The following is a 17,536-nucleotide window of genomic DNA, read 5'->3' as shown; positions in this document are numbered from 1 at the left end:
GTTGGAAGGTTAAGTTTTGTTTGTTGTGTTCTAATTGGTTGATATGATTGAAATGACAGTAAAATAACCTCTGGGTTGATTTTGGAGGGGAGAGTGGAATGGGATGTTGGAAACATCCTGATGTGACGTAGGCTGGTGACACGTGGGGGGCGGGGAGAGTGAGAGATTGGGGCGGAGGCCGGAGGGTATAGGATTGTGCAGGCCTTGTTCCGTGTGGTGCGTTGTACTGGGTCGTCACCAAATTGTGATTAAACCCAAGGTAGATGAATACAGCTGCGTCTTGTTTGAATCCCACCATTCCTCTAACCTCACATTTGAAACCTTGCACCATCTGCATGCAAGCTGCCACAAGTCCTTTTCAAACTATTCATTGGAATGTGAATGAACCAATCCGGCTGTGCTGCATTTTACCAAACATTCTGTTGAAAGAACGTGTTTGTGTGAAAGAAAAATAGATAATACAAAAAATAACCTCGTGAAACAATATAGGTGTAAGATAGGATATATAAGATAGGATTGTAAGATAGACGTGTATGAGTGGCTCGTTGGTCTAGGGGTATGATTCTCGCTTTGGGTGCGAGAGGTCCCGGGTTCGAATCCCGGACGGGCCCTGCTTTTTTTTGTTTTTTGAACACAATGCAAAAGCAAGGATCCAGTACCAGGACGACTGCCGATGCAAGTCGAAGTCTCATCAGGGCCGAGAGGAATTGCAGGTGAGAAAGAATGCTTTGCAGTTTTTTGGGATCTCGAGAAGTGGAGTCCATTCATGGAGGATAAGCAGTGCAAAGTGGTGACGAATCATCAAGCTCGATGCTGGCTTTTCCGAAAGTCGAATCAGGCGATTGGAAGACTGGTTCGTTGGATCTTTAGGCTGCAAGACTTCACTTTCCAGGTGGTGCACCGTCCTGGCACTCAACATTGTGTTCCTCATACCTTGTCCATGATTCCAGAGGTCACACATACTGTTGGAATGGTCCTTGATGAGGTGTAGTCTTCCAGCGCCTCAACATTTGATGGAAATCCAGCTGCATGGTGCACACAACCCCAGAATTATCTGCTGAATTGGACCATTGTGATGACTGTGACTTCTGGTACCACCAATGTTGTGTTCACCACGGAGGAAAACAGCAGTGGAGATTGACTCCTGCCCTTCCTGTCAACCTCGCATCTCCAAGCCTAGAGAGAAAACACGAAAGTCATCTTCAACCACCCTGCGGAATTGCACTCTAAACTTGTGGGCAGTACTAAAAGAGCAGCGACAGGAACCTGAACGACGTAACAATGTAACATCATCCAGAATCTTGAGAAGGCTGCAGATATCCAGGGGGAAACCAGAGGCTGGGACTGAGATTGCAAAGCTGGCAGCCTGGTGTCACTTGAAGGACAAGATCCTGTTTTGGTCTGACGACTTCCTGATAGTCCTGTAAGCCCTCCAGAATGCCGTGCTTGTTGAATGTCATTCAAAACCCACTGCTGGACATCTTGGCAGAAAAAAACTCTGAACAGGCTGAGAAGTGTGAAGGTTTATTGGAAGGGGATGTCCCAGAAGGTACGTAGCTTCGAACGCAGTTGCTCAAAGTGCCAAGAGACAAATAAACCCCTGTTTCAGAAAAAAAAAATCAGGAAAGATGTTGTCGACCAAATGTGCTCGACCTTCGGAAATAGGGGAAGTGGACCTCATGGGACCATTTCCGAAGAGTTATACTGGCCACGAACGCATACTCGTGGCTGTGGACCATCACACAAAGTTAACAGAAATACTGCTGTTGAAGACGGCCTCTGGTCAGACAGTTGCATGCAGACTAGTACGACAGTTGTTTTTACCCTTATGGGCCCCAAAATTCCCTCCTTTCTGACAATGGTCCTCAGTCCAGGAGTAAGGCATTGGCAGCAATCTGTGTGCAATGGGGGTGTTGAGCAAGTCTTGCTCACACCATATCACCCGCAGACCAACTGGGTGGAAAGAGTCAACAGAAACACCAAGTCGATGATCCAAGCCTTTTTTGCTTTTCCGATTTTTTCCCCCATTTTTCAAATCGATTTTTGCTTTTTCTGGTCTTCATCAATGATCTCTCCGACTCTCTGGAAAATCCTCTCTATCGCTTTGCTGATGGCTCCACTCTCTGCCACATCATCCCTCAGATCGGCAGTCTGCAGCCTCCTCACTCTCTGCAGACCTGGACAAAATCATAGACTGGTCAAACAAATGGAACCTGTCTTTCAATCCTGACGAATCTCACACTCTCACGATGCCTCTCCGAAAAGACGGTCTGGACAACCCTCCCATCTACTTTCTCAACAATCCTCTCCAAGAAGTTCTGTCATTCAAGCTTTTGGGTCTCACTATCTGCCATGATCTTTCCTGGGAAAACCACATTTCAAATCTGGCCTCCAAAGCCAGTTGCCGACTGGGCATCCTCCGTCGTGCAAAGTCCTTCCTTGGCACACCTTAGCTCCTCACTACATACAAGGCGTTCATCCGCAGCTCAATGGAATACTGCTCTCCCCTCTGGGCTGGTCCTCCTGCCTCACACCGAGCCCGGCTTCACACTGTTGAAACCAAAGCTTTCAGAATCATTGGAATCTCCCGCGATGAAGCTAACTCCGAGGGCCTTTCACTCACTCACCGCAGGCAGGTTGGTGGTCTTTCTGTCTTCTCCGACTCCTCTCCAGCCTTGCTCCCCCAGCTCTCTTTGTGCTCTGTCCCCCAAATATTCCTGCAGGTCGCACAAGATCTGCCAGCAACCCTCTTATGGTTAAACTGCCAAAATCAAGACTCTCTACTCACCTTCACTCTTTCATTCCTCTTTTCTCCCACCTCTGGAACAAACTCCCTCACTCTCTTCAATCCCACTCCTCCCTCCAGCTTTAAAAGAGCTATTCACCACCATCTCTTATCTTCCCCCTTGATCTTTACTATTCAAAACCTTGATCTTTACTACCCCCACGAATTCACCCAGATCCACTTTTGTGAAATCCCAACTTCTTTCCTGGAAGTCCTTGCAGTGTCCATGTGTTTTATGCTTCTCCCACCTCCCCCAAAGCCCTCTTCCTCCCACAGATCTCCCGATGTCCCTGCTCTCAAATGTTGTGTTTGTGTGCTTCCCCCTCTCTCCCCATCTTGTCTACTGCTCCCCTTATTATATGTTGTATGTGTCAGTTTGATTTTTTGTGTGATTAATGTTAGCTCTTTCACGAGCCTCGATCTTGTATGCAACAAAAAAAATAAAAATAATAAAGAGCCATAACGCCGATGCTTTTAATATTATAGCCAGCGAAGCCGGTGCTGTGAATGAGCGCGTACGTATTATGTTGAAAAGCCAGATTTTGCTGGATCCCATGTGAATTTCGAAGCTTTGACGCACCAAATCGCTCAATGGAGGCCGCCATCTTGTGGATGCGGAAGTATGCATAAACAACTGCGAAAAAGTTCAATAGGAGTTTGTTTCACCCGTCTTTGTTTGATTCACAATCCTATGCACCTCTAATTTGTAATTAAAATACTTTAAGACCAACCTCGTTCCCCGGGCCCACACGGGTCCTGGTTATCTTCAACGAAAATCGTCACCAAACACCGGAACCAATGAGATTCGAGCATTTGAAAAAATATTTCAAAAACCAAATCACTCAATGGAGGCCGCCATATTCCGGATGCGGAAGTATGCATAAAAAATTGCGAAAAAGTTCAATAGGAGTTTGTTTCACCCGTCTTTGTTTGATTCACAATCTTATGCACCTCTAATTTGTAATTAAAATACTTTAAGACCAACCTCGTTCCCCGGGCCCACATGGGCCCTGGTTATCTTCAACGAAAATCGTCACCAAACACCACAACCAATGAGATTCGAGCATTTGAAAAAATATTTCAAAAAAGCTTTTTACCGCATTTCGGACGCTGAAAACGGCGTCAAATATTCTAAAATTGACGAAGAATTATTTTTTAGAAATCTCGCGGCCGTAGCGGATAGTTTTTCACGGTTGGAAATATACCAAGTTGAGATGGAATTCACCGAATTAATCAAGAAGCAAATTTTAGAAATTTTAATCTCATCCAGAATGCAAATGGTGTCATTTTGAACTAGGTACGGTACCCTACTACACCTACCTACTACCAACTACCTAACCTACTGATGCCATAGTGATGGGTAAAATAGTGGCAAGAGGCTTTGGCTTCGCCAGCTCATTGCGGCTTTGCAGTCGGGTCATATTATGGGCATTTTAACAATCGGTTTGTTTGTGTTTCACACTGAATGAAATACGTAAGGTAGAGCATGGTGATTGTGATATATGACATGTTTGACAATATGTTCGGCATGTAGGGCATATAAATCAAAATGGCGGTGTGTGGAGAGTCAGCCGCCGTACCACCGTAAGACGTAATCACATCACCCTGTCATGTGACCAGATCCTCAGCTCTGATTGGTATACGTTTGAGGGGACATACATGCATTCATGCATACATGCATACATACAGACGGACAAACACTGTTGTGGACGGCTTTGCCCTATGGGCTGCGCCATAAAAAGAGCAGTTCCAGGTGGGGAAACACCAACAGCAGCGCTGAAGGTCTGGCAGGGGTAGGCGGACAAACAATGGGTGTGCGGAGGAATCGTGGGGGCAGGACAGGATGCATGTGGTGGACAATATGGACAAAAAACAAACTTTCAGGAGGGAGAACTGGAAATTTGGAAGGAGGGACTCATTTGGACGGGTGAAACAGGTGAAATAGGGGAGAACAGATCACTAAAACAGCATGTTGATATCACTAAAACAGTGTGTTGAGATCACTAAAACAGTGTGTTGAGATCACTAAAACAGTGTGTTGAGATCATTAAACAGTGTGTTGAGATCACTAAAACAGTGTGTTGTGATCACTAAAACAGTGTGTTGAGATCATTAAACAGTGTGTTGAGATCATTAAACAGTGTGTTGAGATCACTAAAACAGCGTGTTGAGATCACTAAAACAGCATGTTGAGATCACTAAAACAGCATGTTGATATCACTGAAACAGTGTGTTGATATCACTAAAACAGTGTGTTGGGATCACGAAAACAGCGTGTTGGGATCACGAAAACAGTGTGTTGAGATCACTAAAACAGTGTGTTGATATCACCAAAACAGTGTGTTGAGATCACTAAAACAGTGTGTTGAGATCATTAAACAGTGTGTTGAGATCATTAAACAGTGTGTTGAGATAACTAAAACAGCGTGTTGAGATCACTAAAACAGCATGTTGAGATCCTTAAAACAGTGTGTTGAAATCACTAAAACAGCATGTTGAGGTCATGAAAAAAGTGTGTTAAGATCACTAAATCAGTGTGTTGAGGTCATGAAAAAAGCGTGTAAAGATCACGAAATCAGTGTGTTGAGGTCATGAAAAAAGCGTGTTAAGATCACTAAATCAGCATGTTGATGTCATGAAAAAAGCGTGTTCAGATCACTAAATCAGTGTGTTGAGGTCATGAAAAAAGCATGTCAAGATCACTAAATCAGTGTTGAGGTCATGAAAAAACTGTGTTAAGATCACTAAATCAGTGTGTTGAGGTCATGAAAAAGCGTGTTAAGATCACAAAATCAGTGTGTTGAGGTCATGAAAAAGCGTGTTAAGATCACTAAATCAGTGTGTTGAGGTCATGGAAAAAGCGTGTTAAGATCACTAAATCAGTGTGTTGAGGTCATGAAAAAGCATGTTAAGATCACTAAATCAGTGTGTTGAGGTCATGAAAAAAGCGTGTTAAGATCACCGAATCAGTGTGTTGAGGTGATGAAAAAAGCGTGTTAAGATCACTAAATCAGTGTGTTGAGGTCATGAAAAAAGCGTGTTAAGATCACTAAATCGGTGTGTTGAGGTCATGAAAAAAGCGTGTTGAGATCACTAAATCAGCGTGTTGAGGTCATGAAAAAAGCGTGTTAAGATCACTAAATCAGCGTGTTGAGGTCATGAAAAAAGCGTGTTAAGATCACGAAATCAGTGTTGAGGTCATGAAAAAGCATGTTAAGATCACTAAATCAGTGTGTTGAGGTCATGAAAAGAGCGTGTTGAGACCATGAAATCAGTGTGTTGAGGTCATGAAAAGAGCGTGTTGAGACCATGAAATCAGTGTGTTGAGGTCATGAAAAAAGCGTGTTAAGATCACTGAATCAGTGTGTTGAGGTCATGAAAAAAGCGTGTTGAGATCACTAAATCAATGTGTTGAGGTCATGAAAAAAGTATGTTAAGATCACTAAATCAGTGTGTTGAGGCCATGAAAAATGCGTGTTAAGATCACTAAATCAGCGTGTTGATGTCACCAAAACAGCGTGTTAAGATCACTTAAACAGTGTGTTGAGATCACTAAAGCTCACTATCACTAAAGCTGTTGATCACTGAGATCACCAACTGACCAAGATGCTGCTTTCGTGAAAAAACAGTGAAAAACAAAACAAAAAAGAGAACAACGTAGTGAAAAAATATATATAAAACGATGAGTATAAGTGATTTGTTGTCTCGGGGTATGATTCTCGTTTTGGGTGCTGGAGGTCCCGGGTTCAAATCCCGGACGGGTCATTTTTTTTTTTTTACCAGCATCATTGGCGTTATGGTTTGATTGTCCGCTTGAGTCTGGGAGATCGGCGGTTTGAACCTCGACTGAGCCATATAAAACATAAAAACGGTCCGTGTCGCTTCCAGGCACGACCCTCGCAATGAAGGATTAGGATAGAACACGGCCAAACAACAACCTATCGTTGGTCATATTATTGTAGCTATTAATAGCGCAGGCTTTGATGGACCGAATGACCTCCTGCGTCGAAGTCTCTTGTGAGGGATCTCAATATCTCATATTATTATTACAATTACCGGTACTGTTATTTTATTTTTTTAACTGCCACATGAAATTGAGCGGTCAACGCTCCTCACCAATGACGTCACCACGTGAGGGCAAAGCGCTGTTAACCCGGACGTGCTTCCCGCACAAAGCCGAGTGCATTCGCTGGTGCGGTAGTGCTGTACGTGCTTCGTGCTGATGAAGAGCTCCGTGCAGGGTTTGAACCGGAGAGATACAGAGGTAAATATATATTTGGATGAATAATTATTCATTTCTCATGGTTGTACATGTTAAGGATTCATGTCAGCTGTGAAGACCGAAGAAGAAGCTCTAATCATTGTTATTGTATTTATTGGTGTCATTATCTCAAGGTGCATTATAATTCTTGCTTCTTGCAAAGAAACAACATGAAGTAACTCCGTGTGATTTAAAGTCTGGCTTGAGATGTTACGGTCCTGAGATGTTCAGGTCCTCAGATGTTACGGTCCTGAGATGTTCAGGTCCTCAGATGTTACGGTCCTGAGATGTTCAGGTCCTGAGATGTTCAGGTCCTGAGATGTTCAGGTCCTGAGATGTTGAGGTCGTGAGATCGAGCCCCTGTTGTGCCGTTGAATTAACACCAGATGGGTTGACTCAGCCTGTCATCCTTCTGAGGTCGGCAAAATGAGCACCATCTGACTGGTCATGGGGGGCACTGCATCAGCGGCACAGTTGCGCCCCCCAGAAAATGATGCAGCCACAGGCTGCACATGAAACACGACCACCGCCAGGACTGTGAACACATCCAGCGCTTTCTATGCAGAGTTTTGCCAACCTGGTTTCTGGAGAAAGATGACTGATTCGTGTGATTCGTCAGACGTCACTTTGGCGCCATTTTGTTTCCCGATTTCAACGTATATTTTCGGAAAGTTAATGTATTGGTTCGCATATCATCTCTCGAGTTTTAAAAAAAAATTTGTGATATTATATTCTCCAGAAAGCTGAACATCTCTTCCGTGCATCTCAAGACAAGCTTGGTGGTGGAAATACATGTAATACATGTCCCCTACCGGCAGTCTGTCGTCTGGAAAACTGTTGGGGAAATTACCAAGGGTTATTTACCCACAGGTTCCGAATCGTTCCCAATCGCTAATTACCTCAGGACGGGCTCACCTGTGATTCGCACTCGGGACATCGATTTATACACCTTGCAGACAGGTCAGCAGAAGCACGAGAAAATAAGTTGTTGATAAAGAACCTTTCGAGTCGCTAAATATCAGTAGTTTATTAGCGCTGAGGAAGCGCCTCTAGCGAATGACTTCCAGCCAGTGTAACGCGAATTCCTGTCACAGGAATTCTGAGATCATATAAGTGTGACGTGGCAGTTCCTGATTGGTTCGTGTTGGGGAACCCCTTCTCGCTGCCGACGTGGCGTAAATTCGCGCACGCGCACTGGTGAAGCGCGAGATTCGGCCCAAGGTTCTTATTATTATTATTATTATTATTATTTTTGTATACAAGATCGAGGCTCGAACCATGATCGAGGCTCGAAATTCCATGCCCGAACCTCAGCACAATCCAAGAGGATTCACTTGTTATATTTTCCGGTTCACGATCAATGATCGATGTGTATATATATTGTGGCGGGCACAAGGGGCAAAAATTCCGTGCACCAGTGGGTGGCGCGAGCGTCCAGGCGGGGAACGAAAGCACATGCCCCGCCCTTCGACCGATCGGCCACGCCCGGGGACTAGGCGTGGCCTCGGGACATATATGCGGGCTCTAGGCTCGAGCCCGCCCAGTGTGCTGAAGTACGAGCTTTGAATAAAGACTCTTTGTTATACCAACGCGTTGTGGCCTACCTCTCTGGCAATCGAGTCGTGTGTGTGCAGCACCACAATATGTTGCTCGGCCTGGCTCCGCCCCTCCCGAAAGCGCGCGCTGTGTCGCGCTTTTGACGTTCGCGAGACGAGGCTGAGGGCGCGCGGTGCGGCTTGAGGAGAACTCCAGAATAAACAAAGTGCCATAACTTTGTCAAGAATGATCGAAACGTCGTGAAGTTCGAACTTGATCTGTAACTTATCATGAGGAAATAATGTACCAAGTTTGAAATCATTAGCATTAAGAGTTTAGAAAAAAAGTCCGGAAAACTGTTCTTTGTGTGACGGACGGAGGGACGGAATGCAAACCTATAGTCCCCTCCGGTGTACACCGGTAGGCGACTAACAAGCATTCTGTGTATTGCGCTGCAATACATGTCCCCGACCGGCAGTCTGTCGTCGGAAAACTGTTGGGGAAATTACCAAAGTTCAAAGTGCCATAACTTTGTCAAAAATGTTCGAAACGTCGTGAAGTTTGAACTTGATCTGTAACTTATCATGAGGAAACCATGTACCAAGTTTGAAATCATAAGCATTCAGAGTTTAGAAAAAAAAGTCCGGAAAACTGTTCTTTGCGTGACGGACTGACAGACTGACAGATGGAGGGACGTAGTGCAAACCTATAGTCCCCTCCGGTGTACACCAGTAGGGGACTAATAAGAAACTTTGTACCCCATTGTGTTTGGAAATTGTGTGGACTATGTCATCACCTACGACACAACTGTTACGTCACCACGTGCCCATGGAGACCGCCATATTTTACCGGAAACTAAATTGTGGGTGTGTTCGGCAAAATAAAAGGAAAAACAATTTTCATTTACTGAAATCTTTTGCACACTATAAACCAAAAAACAACAACTGGGATAACAAACCAGAAATAGCAATTAGTTTGCATTTAACACACGCTGCAGGCAACAACAACAACATGCATTTTAAGGCCATTTTCCCTGCTAGAGCGGGGGTTAGCCTTGCGGTCCCCATGACAATCTTCTTCATTTTGCCCTATTTTCTGCATGTCTCCTTGTTAACCCCCTTGCCTGCATTTCTTCTTCCACCATCTTTAGCCAAGTCTTTCTCGGTCTTCCCCGTCCTCTACTTCCTTCTACATTCATTTCCATCACTCTTCTCAACCAGTCACCTTCATCCTTCCTCAACACATGACCAAACCATCTCAACCTGTTCCTCTTCACAGCATCAATCACAGGCTCTATTCCCATCATCTTTCACAATTCATCATTTGTCTTCCTCTCTCTCAACGATACTCCGCACATCCACCGAACCATTCGCATTTCCACCCTTTCCAGCCTTCGTTGTTGCTCTACATTCATGACCCATGTCTCGCTCCCATAAATCATAACACTTCTCACACATGCAGCATACACCTTTCCCTTCAGCTTCAACGACACTCCCCTCCTCATCAGCACACCACTCAGTTCCCGAAACTTCTTCCATGCACATCTCACTCTAGCAACCATTGTCGAGTCTGATCCACCTTCTCCATTCAGCATGTCTCCGAGGCAGCAAAATGTTTTCACACCTTCCAGCTTCACGCCGTCTCCAACATCCAACTCAACATTTCCTCCATCTGCAGCTCCCTCTGTGCACACCTTACACTTGAATGTAGCTGCCACACTGGTTAATGACCTTCTCAATCAAACCACTACATTTTTTGATGAACCCACTCACCACACATTGTACATTGAATGGAGTTCACTCCGACACCCTTCCTGCACACAGCACATGGCCACTTCCCAGTTCTTTCCACCTCACCACATGCTTTACCACTTGCCATCAACTTCGTCTTTCCTATATTCACCTTCAGACCTTTTGTCTCCATGCATTCCTTCCACTTGTTCATCTTTTCCTTCAGTCCATCCATACTTTCCGCAATCAACACCAGATCATCTGCATACAACAACTCCCACGGTAAACCCTCCTTTACGTTCTGAGCCAGCACCTCCATCACAGCTACAAATAGTAGTGGACTTAGTACCGACCCCTGATGCACTCCCACCTTCACCTCAAACTCACCACTGTTCCCGTCCTTCATCCTTACAACTGTGCGCGCTCTTTTGTACATTGCCATCACTACTCTGATCAACCATTCCTCCACTTCTAACTTCCTCAATGCCCAGGTCAATACTTCGCGTGGAACCCTATCGAATGCTTTCTCCAGATCAACAAACCCAAGAAACAACTTCTTCCTCTTCTCCATGTACTTCTCCTGCAACTGCCTCACAATAAAGAGCGCGTCTGTCGTTCCTCTTCCTGGCATAAATCCAAACTGCATTTCGTCGATCTTCACCTTCTTCCTTATCCTCCTCTCCAACACCCTTTCCAATACCTTCATTGCATGCTCCAATAACTTTATCGCTCGGTACGAGCCACATTCCAGAGGGTCACCTTTCTCCTTGTATAGAGGGACGAGGGTACTCAGTTCCCAATCCACTGGAATGCGGCCTTCTTTCACCACCAGATTACAGATCTCTGTCATTCTCTTCACACCCCAACTTTCTGCTGCCTTCAACATATCTCCAACAACTCCCGTCGGCCCTCCCGCTTTTCTACTCTTCAATGCTTTTATCGCTTCCTCAACTTCCTTCTCGGTTATCTTCTCTGCTGGTCCTAAAACTGGGTTACTCTCGATGTTGCCATCCCATTCATTCTCTGTATTCAACAGCATTTCCATATATCTTTTCCATCTTCCTTTAATTCCATCTGGGTCGACAACGATTTGTCCCACTTCATCCTTCAAGCAACTCACCCCCATCACATCACACCTCTCTTTTGCTATCTGCTTTGCAATCCTGAATATCGCTCTCTGACCCTCTTGCAAATCCAAGCGTTCTCCGAACGTTTTCCTCCATGCCTCCTGCGCCTTTGCTACCTCTTTCTTTGCAGCCTTCTTGGCTGCCTTATAACTTTCATGCTCTGCTATTTCTGCTCCCGTACCCTTCGCCGTCTGCCACTCCTTGAACTTCTTCCTCTTCTCATCAATCCTCTTTCCAACTTCATCATCCCACCACCATGTTTCCGAGTGCCTCGGTAGTCCTTTTGTCCATCCACATACCTCACCAACAGCTCCCAACAGACTAGTTTTCATTGACATCCAATCACGTTCAAGCTCAACCACATCATCCTCTACCTTACTCAGCCTCTCTTTTAATGCCTCCCTTACTGTCACCTCTTTCAACCTCCACACCTTCATTCTCGGTTGGTACTTCACCCGCTAAGCTTTCCTCGCACCTTTCACCCTTATGTCGCAGACAACCAAGTGGTGCTGTGAAACAGCCTCCTCCCCCGGGATCACCTTTCTGTCCCGGAGGTGCCCCCTATCTCGCCTACGCACTATCAGGTCGTCTAACGGTTGTCGTCGACCCACCTGACGTGTATGTAACAAGCTTATTATCCCCTTTCTGGAACTGAGTATTACAAATCAACAAATCAGCTCCATCAGCAAACTCCAAAATCCTTTCACCTTCTCCATTTCTCACACCATATCCGTAACCCCCATGAACTCCCTCAAAACCGTCCATACTCCTTCCCACATGTCCATTTAGGTCTCCTCCTACCACAACAACTTCCTCATCTTTCACGTTTTCCATCAGCCTCTCTATCGCACACCAGAACTTGTCCTTCTCTTCATCGCTCCGACCAACCTGCGGAGCATATCCCGAGATGACGTTCACCAAGAGCTTTCCAATCATCATTTTCACCATCATCAACCTATCACTCACTCTAGTCACACTCACCGCACTGTCTACAAACTCCTCAGAAAACAGGACACCAACACCATTCACGCCCTCCGGGCACCCTTGCCACACAAACTTGTATTTCTGTCCCTGCCTACCCTTCACCATTCTCACACCACTTCCCTTCCATCTCGTCTCTTGCACACAAATATGTCCACTCTTCTTCTGACCAATACTTCCACCACTTCTCCTGATCTCCCTGTCATTGTCCCTACATTCCATGTCCCAAACCTCAGAAACCGATCTCCACTTCGGGCTGTACCCTGCCCATATGTCGTGGTAATTGTCATGGTTCTCTTTTTGAGGCAATGTTTTTATGGCCGGATGCCTTTCCTGACGCCAACCCTCTTAGTCGCCTCTTACGACATGCAGGGATACTGCAGGCGATACCGGAAATTATTCCTCTGCATATTTTAAAGTTATTTCGCGTCCTCCGATTCTTCATTTGTTTCTCGGCTTTGCCTATTTCACATTAATGAATGAAGAGTTTGTTGTATAGATGACATGTTTATGCATGAGACAAAGGCCCAAAATCCATCAAACTCTCTACCTGTCAAATCTGTTTCTGGTGTTTGGTCCCCCTCCATCCCCTCCCTTACCTCTAACAACTACACAGTTGACACCGCACGTGAAAAAGCTGAATGCCTCAACTCTGTGTTTGCCTCTAAATCTTGTGTCCCAAACCCATCCCTCTGTACCCACCGTACCCAGTCGAACCCAGCTGCTCCTGGACTCTGTGTTCTTCTCTCCTGACAAGGTGGAGAAGTTTCTGTCAATCCTCGACTCTGATTCTGCAACCGGACCAGACGGCATCAGCCCACGGGTCCTAAAATCCTGCTGTGCCGCTCTTTCACTCCCTCTCTCTGTTCTCTTCACCCTCTCTTTTGCTCAAGGTCATCTACCATCTGCTTGAAAATCAGCCAACATTGCCGCTTTGCACAAAAAGGTGCAAAAACAGATCCTTGCAACTACAAACCAATCAGTCTGCTCCCAATAATCAGCAAGGTCATGGAATCCATCATCGCTTCTGATATTAAAACTCTTCTCCAATGGCTTGATGTCTGATCATCAATTTGGATTCAGACCCGGTCATTCTACTCTGGGCATGGTGCTTCTGCTGTCTCAACAATGGATGGAGTCCTTAATGCCAAACAGGAAACCAGAGCTGTCTCCCTTGACATATCGAGTGCCTTCGATACGGTCTGGCACCCCGCTCTGCTCACCAAACTCTCCTCAAATGGTATCCATGGTAACCTCCACACATGGCTTAATGACTTCCTCTACTCTCGTACCCAACTCGTAGCTCTGAAGTGCCCCTCTCACTGTCAAGGCCGAAGTGCCCAAAGGCAGTATTCTGGGCCCAGTCCTATTCCGGATTTTCATCAATGATCTTTCTGACTCTCTTGAAAATCCTCTATTTATTTGCTGATGATTTCTTTCTGCCGTGAAATCCCTCATCTTTCAGACAGGCGGGCAGCAGCCTCTTCCCTCTCTTCAGACTTTGACAAAAATCACAAACTGGTCAAGCACTTGGAATATCTCTTTCAATCCAGACAAATCTCTCACTCTCCCTCTCTTTTTCTGGCAACTCTTTCCCCCACATATAATTTCTTAACAATCCTCTTGAGGAAGTTCACTCACTCAAATTAATGAGTCTCCCTATTGGCTACAATTTTTTTTGGGCAAACCATATTTCAAATTTGGCCTCTAAAGCCAGTACAGCCAGCTGAATAGGCATCCTTCGTCATACAAAGCCCTTCCTTGCACACCTGAACTCCTGTACATATGCAAGGCCTTTATCCACAGCTTGACTGAATACTGCGCCCTGCTTTGGGTTGGCGCCACTCCCTCATACCTTGCTCTGCTTGATGCCATGGAAACCAAGGCCTCTAAAATTATTGAAATCCCCCGTGATGAAGCTGAGTGATGAAGCTATCACTTTCCCATCACAGATAGGTTGGTGGTCTCTCCCTCTTCTACCACCTCCTTTCTGGTCTATCACCCTCTACGCTTTCCATGCTTTGTCCCCCCTGACCCTTTCCTCATCCAGGTTCCTTCAGGGTGCACACGATCCACCATCAACCCCCTTCTGGTGAAACTCCCAAGCCCAGAATCACTGCCCACTTTCACTCATTCGTTGCTTTTTTCCCCAGATATGGAATCAACTTCCACATCCTCTTCAATCTCATTCTTCCCTCCAGGTTTGCGAGACAGCTGTTCCCCACCATCTCAGGTCATTCCCAATCCAAAACCATGATCTTAAAACAGGTGAAGATATTTGAATTAAACAAAGACAGATATTTACATCAATCTTTATTCTACCATGGTGCATATGATTTCTCGACGTAATCACAACTGCGGTACACACATTTCTGCCAATGTTTAAGTAGTTTTGTGATTCTGGCATGATACAACTGCTTATCCTGCCTGACTTCACCAGCACTTCATGGCAGCCCTTACATCGTCAGAAGAAAAATGTTTACCATGATGGTATTCCTTAAGTTTGGGGAAGAGATGAAAATCTGATGGAGCCAAGTCGGAGCTGTATGTCGGGTGCTGTAAGGCGGTGAAACTGAGGCGACCAATTGCTTCAATCATCCGGTGCACTCGTGTGAGACTGCGTGCGCATTATCATGCTGGAGGAACACCATCTGCATGTCGGGACGAACCCTCCAAATCTGTGTCTTCAGTTTCTTTAGAGGTTCAATGTCACGTTCATAGGGCAATGTTCAATGCCCTTTGGCATGAATTCCGAATGAACTCTCCACTTCATGTCCACAAAAGCCGGAACCATGACTTTCCCGGCAGATGCCTGCATCTTGAATTTTTCTTTTGGCGCTGGTGGTGCTTTGGGGCGGAACTCCAATGACCGTCTCTTACTCTCAGGATCATAATTGTGCACCTGACTCTCATCTCCAGTTACAACATCGCCATGAACATGTTTCATTCGCCGATTAATGTCGATAAGAGGCACGTTCTCTGCTGTAAGAAACTAAATAACTGCATGCTCCTTTAACCACATTGACAACATCGTGCTGCCCTCTGCCATGTTGACTAATGTAGCAGCACTAAGACATCTAGTGTCAGAATCAGGAGACTTCACACCCAATGGCGAGAATAACTCATGTGCTCACTGCACTTTGTTTCATTCTAATACCTTTAACTGTTTTGAAGAAAAATAATGGAGGCATTACTTTTGAACATGCTCTCGCAAATGGGAAATCACTGGTCCCATCAGAAAATTGGTGGTTTTGATTGATTTATATCAAGGGGTGTGATGGTGACATTTAACGCTGATATGAGTGTGTTAGCTGACAGACATGTTAACTCCACCTTATTTTTTAAAAGGAAAATGACTTCCACTTTATGCTGAGATGAGGAAAGAGTGTGTTCAGGTGGCTTTGGACAGGTAATGTGATCTGAATATGAATGAATGAATGAATTATCGTTTTAAGGCCATTTTTCCCCGCTAGAGCGGGGGTTAGCCTTGCGGGCCCCATGACAATCATGGTTCCCTGCTAGAGGCAATGTTTTTATGGCCGGATGACCTTCCTGATGCCAACCCTTAGTCGCCTCTTACGATGCGCAGGGATAGGGTGTACCTATTCTAAATTGGGGTACACACCGGGATCATTCATCCCAGCAAGTACACTGACCGCTGGTACTCAATCTAATAAGACCTTTTTTTTTTCTTTAACATATCAAGGCGTTTGTACCGATATAACGGGCAAGATGACATTGAGACCTCAGTGCACCTTCACACAATTTACAAGAGCATTTAGTCGACGAGATTTGTACCTCGGATCTCAGAATCATGAGGAACATACTCATATGGGAACTCCAAACAGGCTGACTTGTTACCCTCGCCAGAGGAGAGGGTATTGCATTTGAGTCTGTTTGTCTGTCTCTTTGTTTGTTTGTCCACACAGAATAAATATGATTTACTCTGTAATCGTTTGTTCGATTGACAGGAAATTTTCACCATAGGTGCAGCTCAACCTGTCAAAATTTTTAATTATAATTATGACGTCATCGGTCAAGTGGTATGGGCGCCATCTTGGAAAAACCGAAAAACTTTGCACCTCTATATCTCCGAAAGTGCTGCATAGAAAAATATTGAGACATGGCTCATTGTAAAGAACTCTCCATGGGGAATAAAATATGTTAATGATGATGTCATAGGCGCCTCCATTATGACGTCATAATTCGACAAGTACAAAACTTCATCCGATCAAGATGAAATTTCTTGAGCGTCATCTAGGGATAAATTGGTGGAGAAAAAATAAATAATGATGACGTCATCGGTCATGTCTTTCGGCCGCCATATTTGTTTAAACACAAAAGCCATAAAAACCACTAAAAACACGTCCTGGCGAGTGTCTGCAATCTCTGATTGCTCTTTCTTGTTTATTTTTGTTTTCAGGTCGAATGGCTGAGTGCCTGATGCAGCTCTGCACATCGCAAGACGAGAAAACCCCCCAAGCACCATCTACCATTGAGGATAAAGCTTCTGAGGGTCGCATTCATTCTCACACTACACCTGGAGATTCTTTTGGTAGCTCTGGTCTTCCAATTTGTTTTAATATATCTATATATATATATATATATATATTTATATATATCTATATATATATATATATATATATATAATGTCTTTATTTGTACTTTTTAATACACTTGATTTAAAACACGAGAAGCTCAGTGTATTGATCTTACAGATAAGCTGCTTATTCTTCTGACACATTGCTTGTGATTGGTTTGTATGATCTGTGGGTGTTTCTTGCATGTTGTGCTCTATGAATCTTGGGATGTATTTTTACAAATTGATAAAAAACGAATAAATTATTTTGTAGAATGTTGTGAATGGTGGTATCTTGTGTGTTATATTATATTACTCCCTTCCCTTTCCCCATCACTCCCCTTTTCATTTCTACCTTCTACTCCTACTGAGCTCCCAACCTTCCTCCACTGCTACCACTGTTTTAATTTGTTGAGATTGAGTTTCAGCTGAGAGGATATGATACATGCATGATGGACCGAGGGACCTCCTCCTGTGTCTAGGTTTCCTTGTGTGTGTTAAAAAATTTTTTATATAGAGTCTGGGCTCGTGCACGAG

At 44.7% G+C, this 17,536-nt stretch overlaps 1 protein-coding gene and 1 non-coding gene across 2 annotated transcripts in view; both read left to right on the top strand.

Annotated features, from left to right (window-relative positions):
* Positions 1-539: 539 nt before the first annotated feature.
* TRNAP-UGG (transfer RNA proline (anticodon UGG)) lies at positions 540-611 on the top strand. Its single transcript has one exon. It is a non-coding gene; the product is annotated as a tRNA-Pro (tRNA).
* A 6,330-nt stretch (positions 612-6,941) lies between these two features.
* The window catches only part of LOC137431343 (uncharacterized), a 28,054-nt gene continuing 17,459 nt past the window's right edge, over positions 6,942-17,536 (top strand). Inside the window, exons 1-2 of the mRNA XM_068122573.2 lie at positions 6,942-7,049; positions 16,844-16,975. Of these exons, the coding sequence (XP_067978674.2) occupies positions 16,849-16,975 (127 nt within the window). The 5' untranslated portion in view covers positions 6,942-7,049; positions 16,844-16,848. The remainder of the gene's footprint in view (positions 7,050-16,843; positions 16,976-17,536) is intronic.

Source organism: Myxine glutinosa, chromosome 7 (assembly GCF_964187855.1).
Source record: "Myxine glutinosa chromosome 7, kmMyxGlut1.1, whole genome shotgun sequence".
NCBI lineage: Eukaryota > Metazoa > Chordata > Myxini > Myxiniformes > Myxinidae > Myxine > Myxine glutinosa.
Note: the sequence above shows the minus strand (reverse complement) of the source record. Positions and strands in the feature narration are given on the sequence as shown.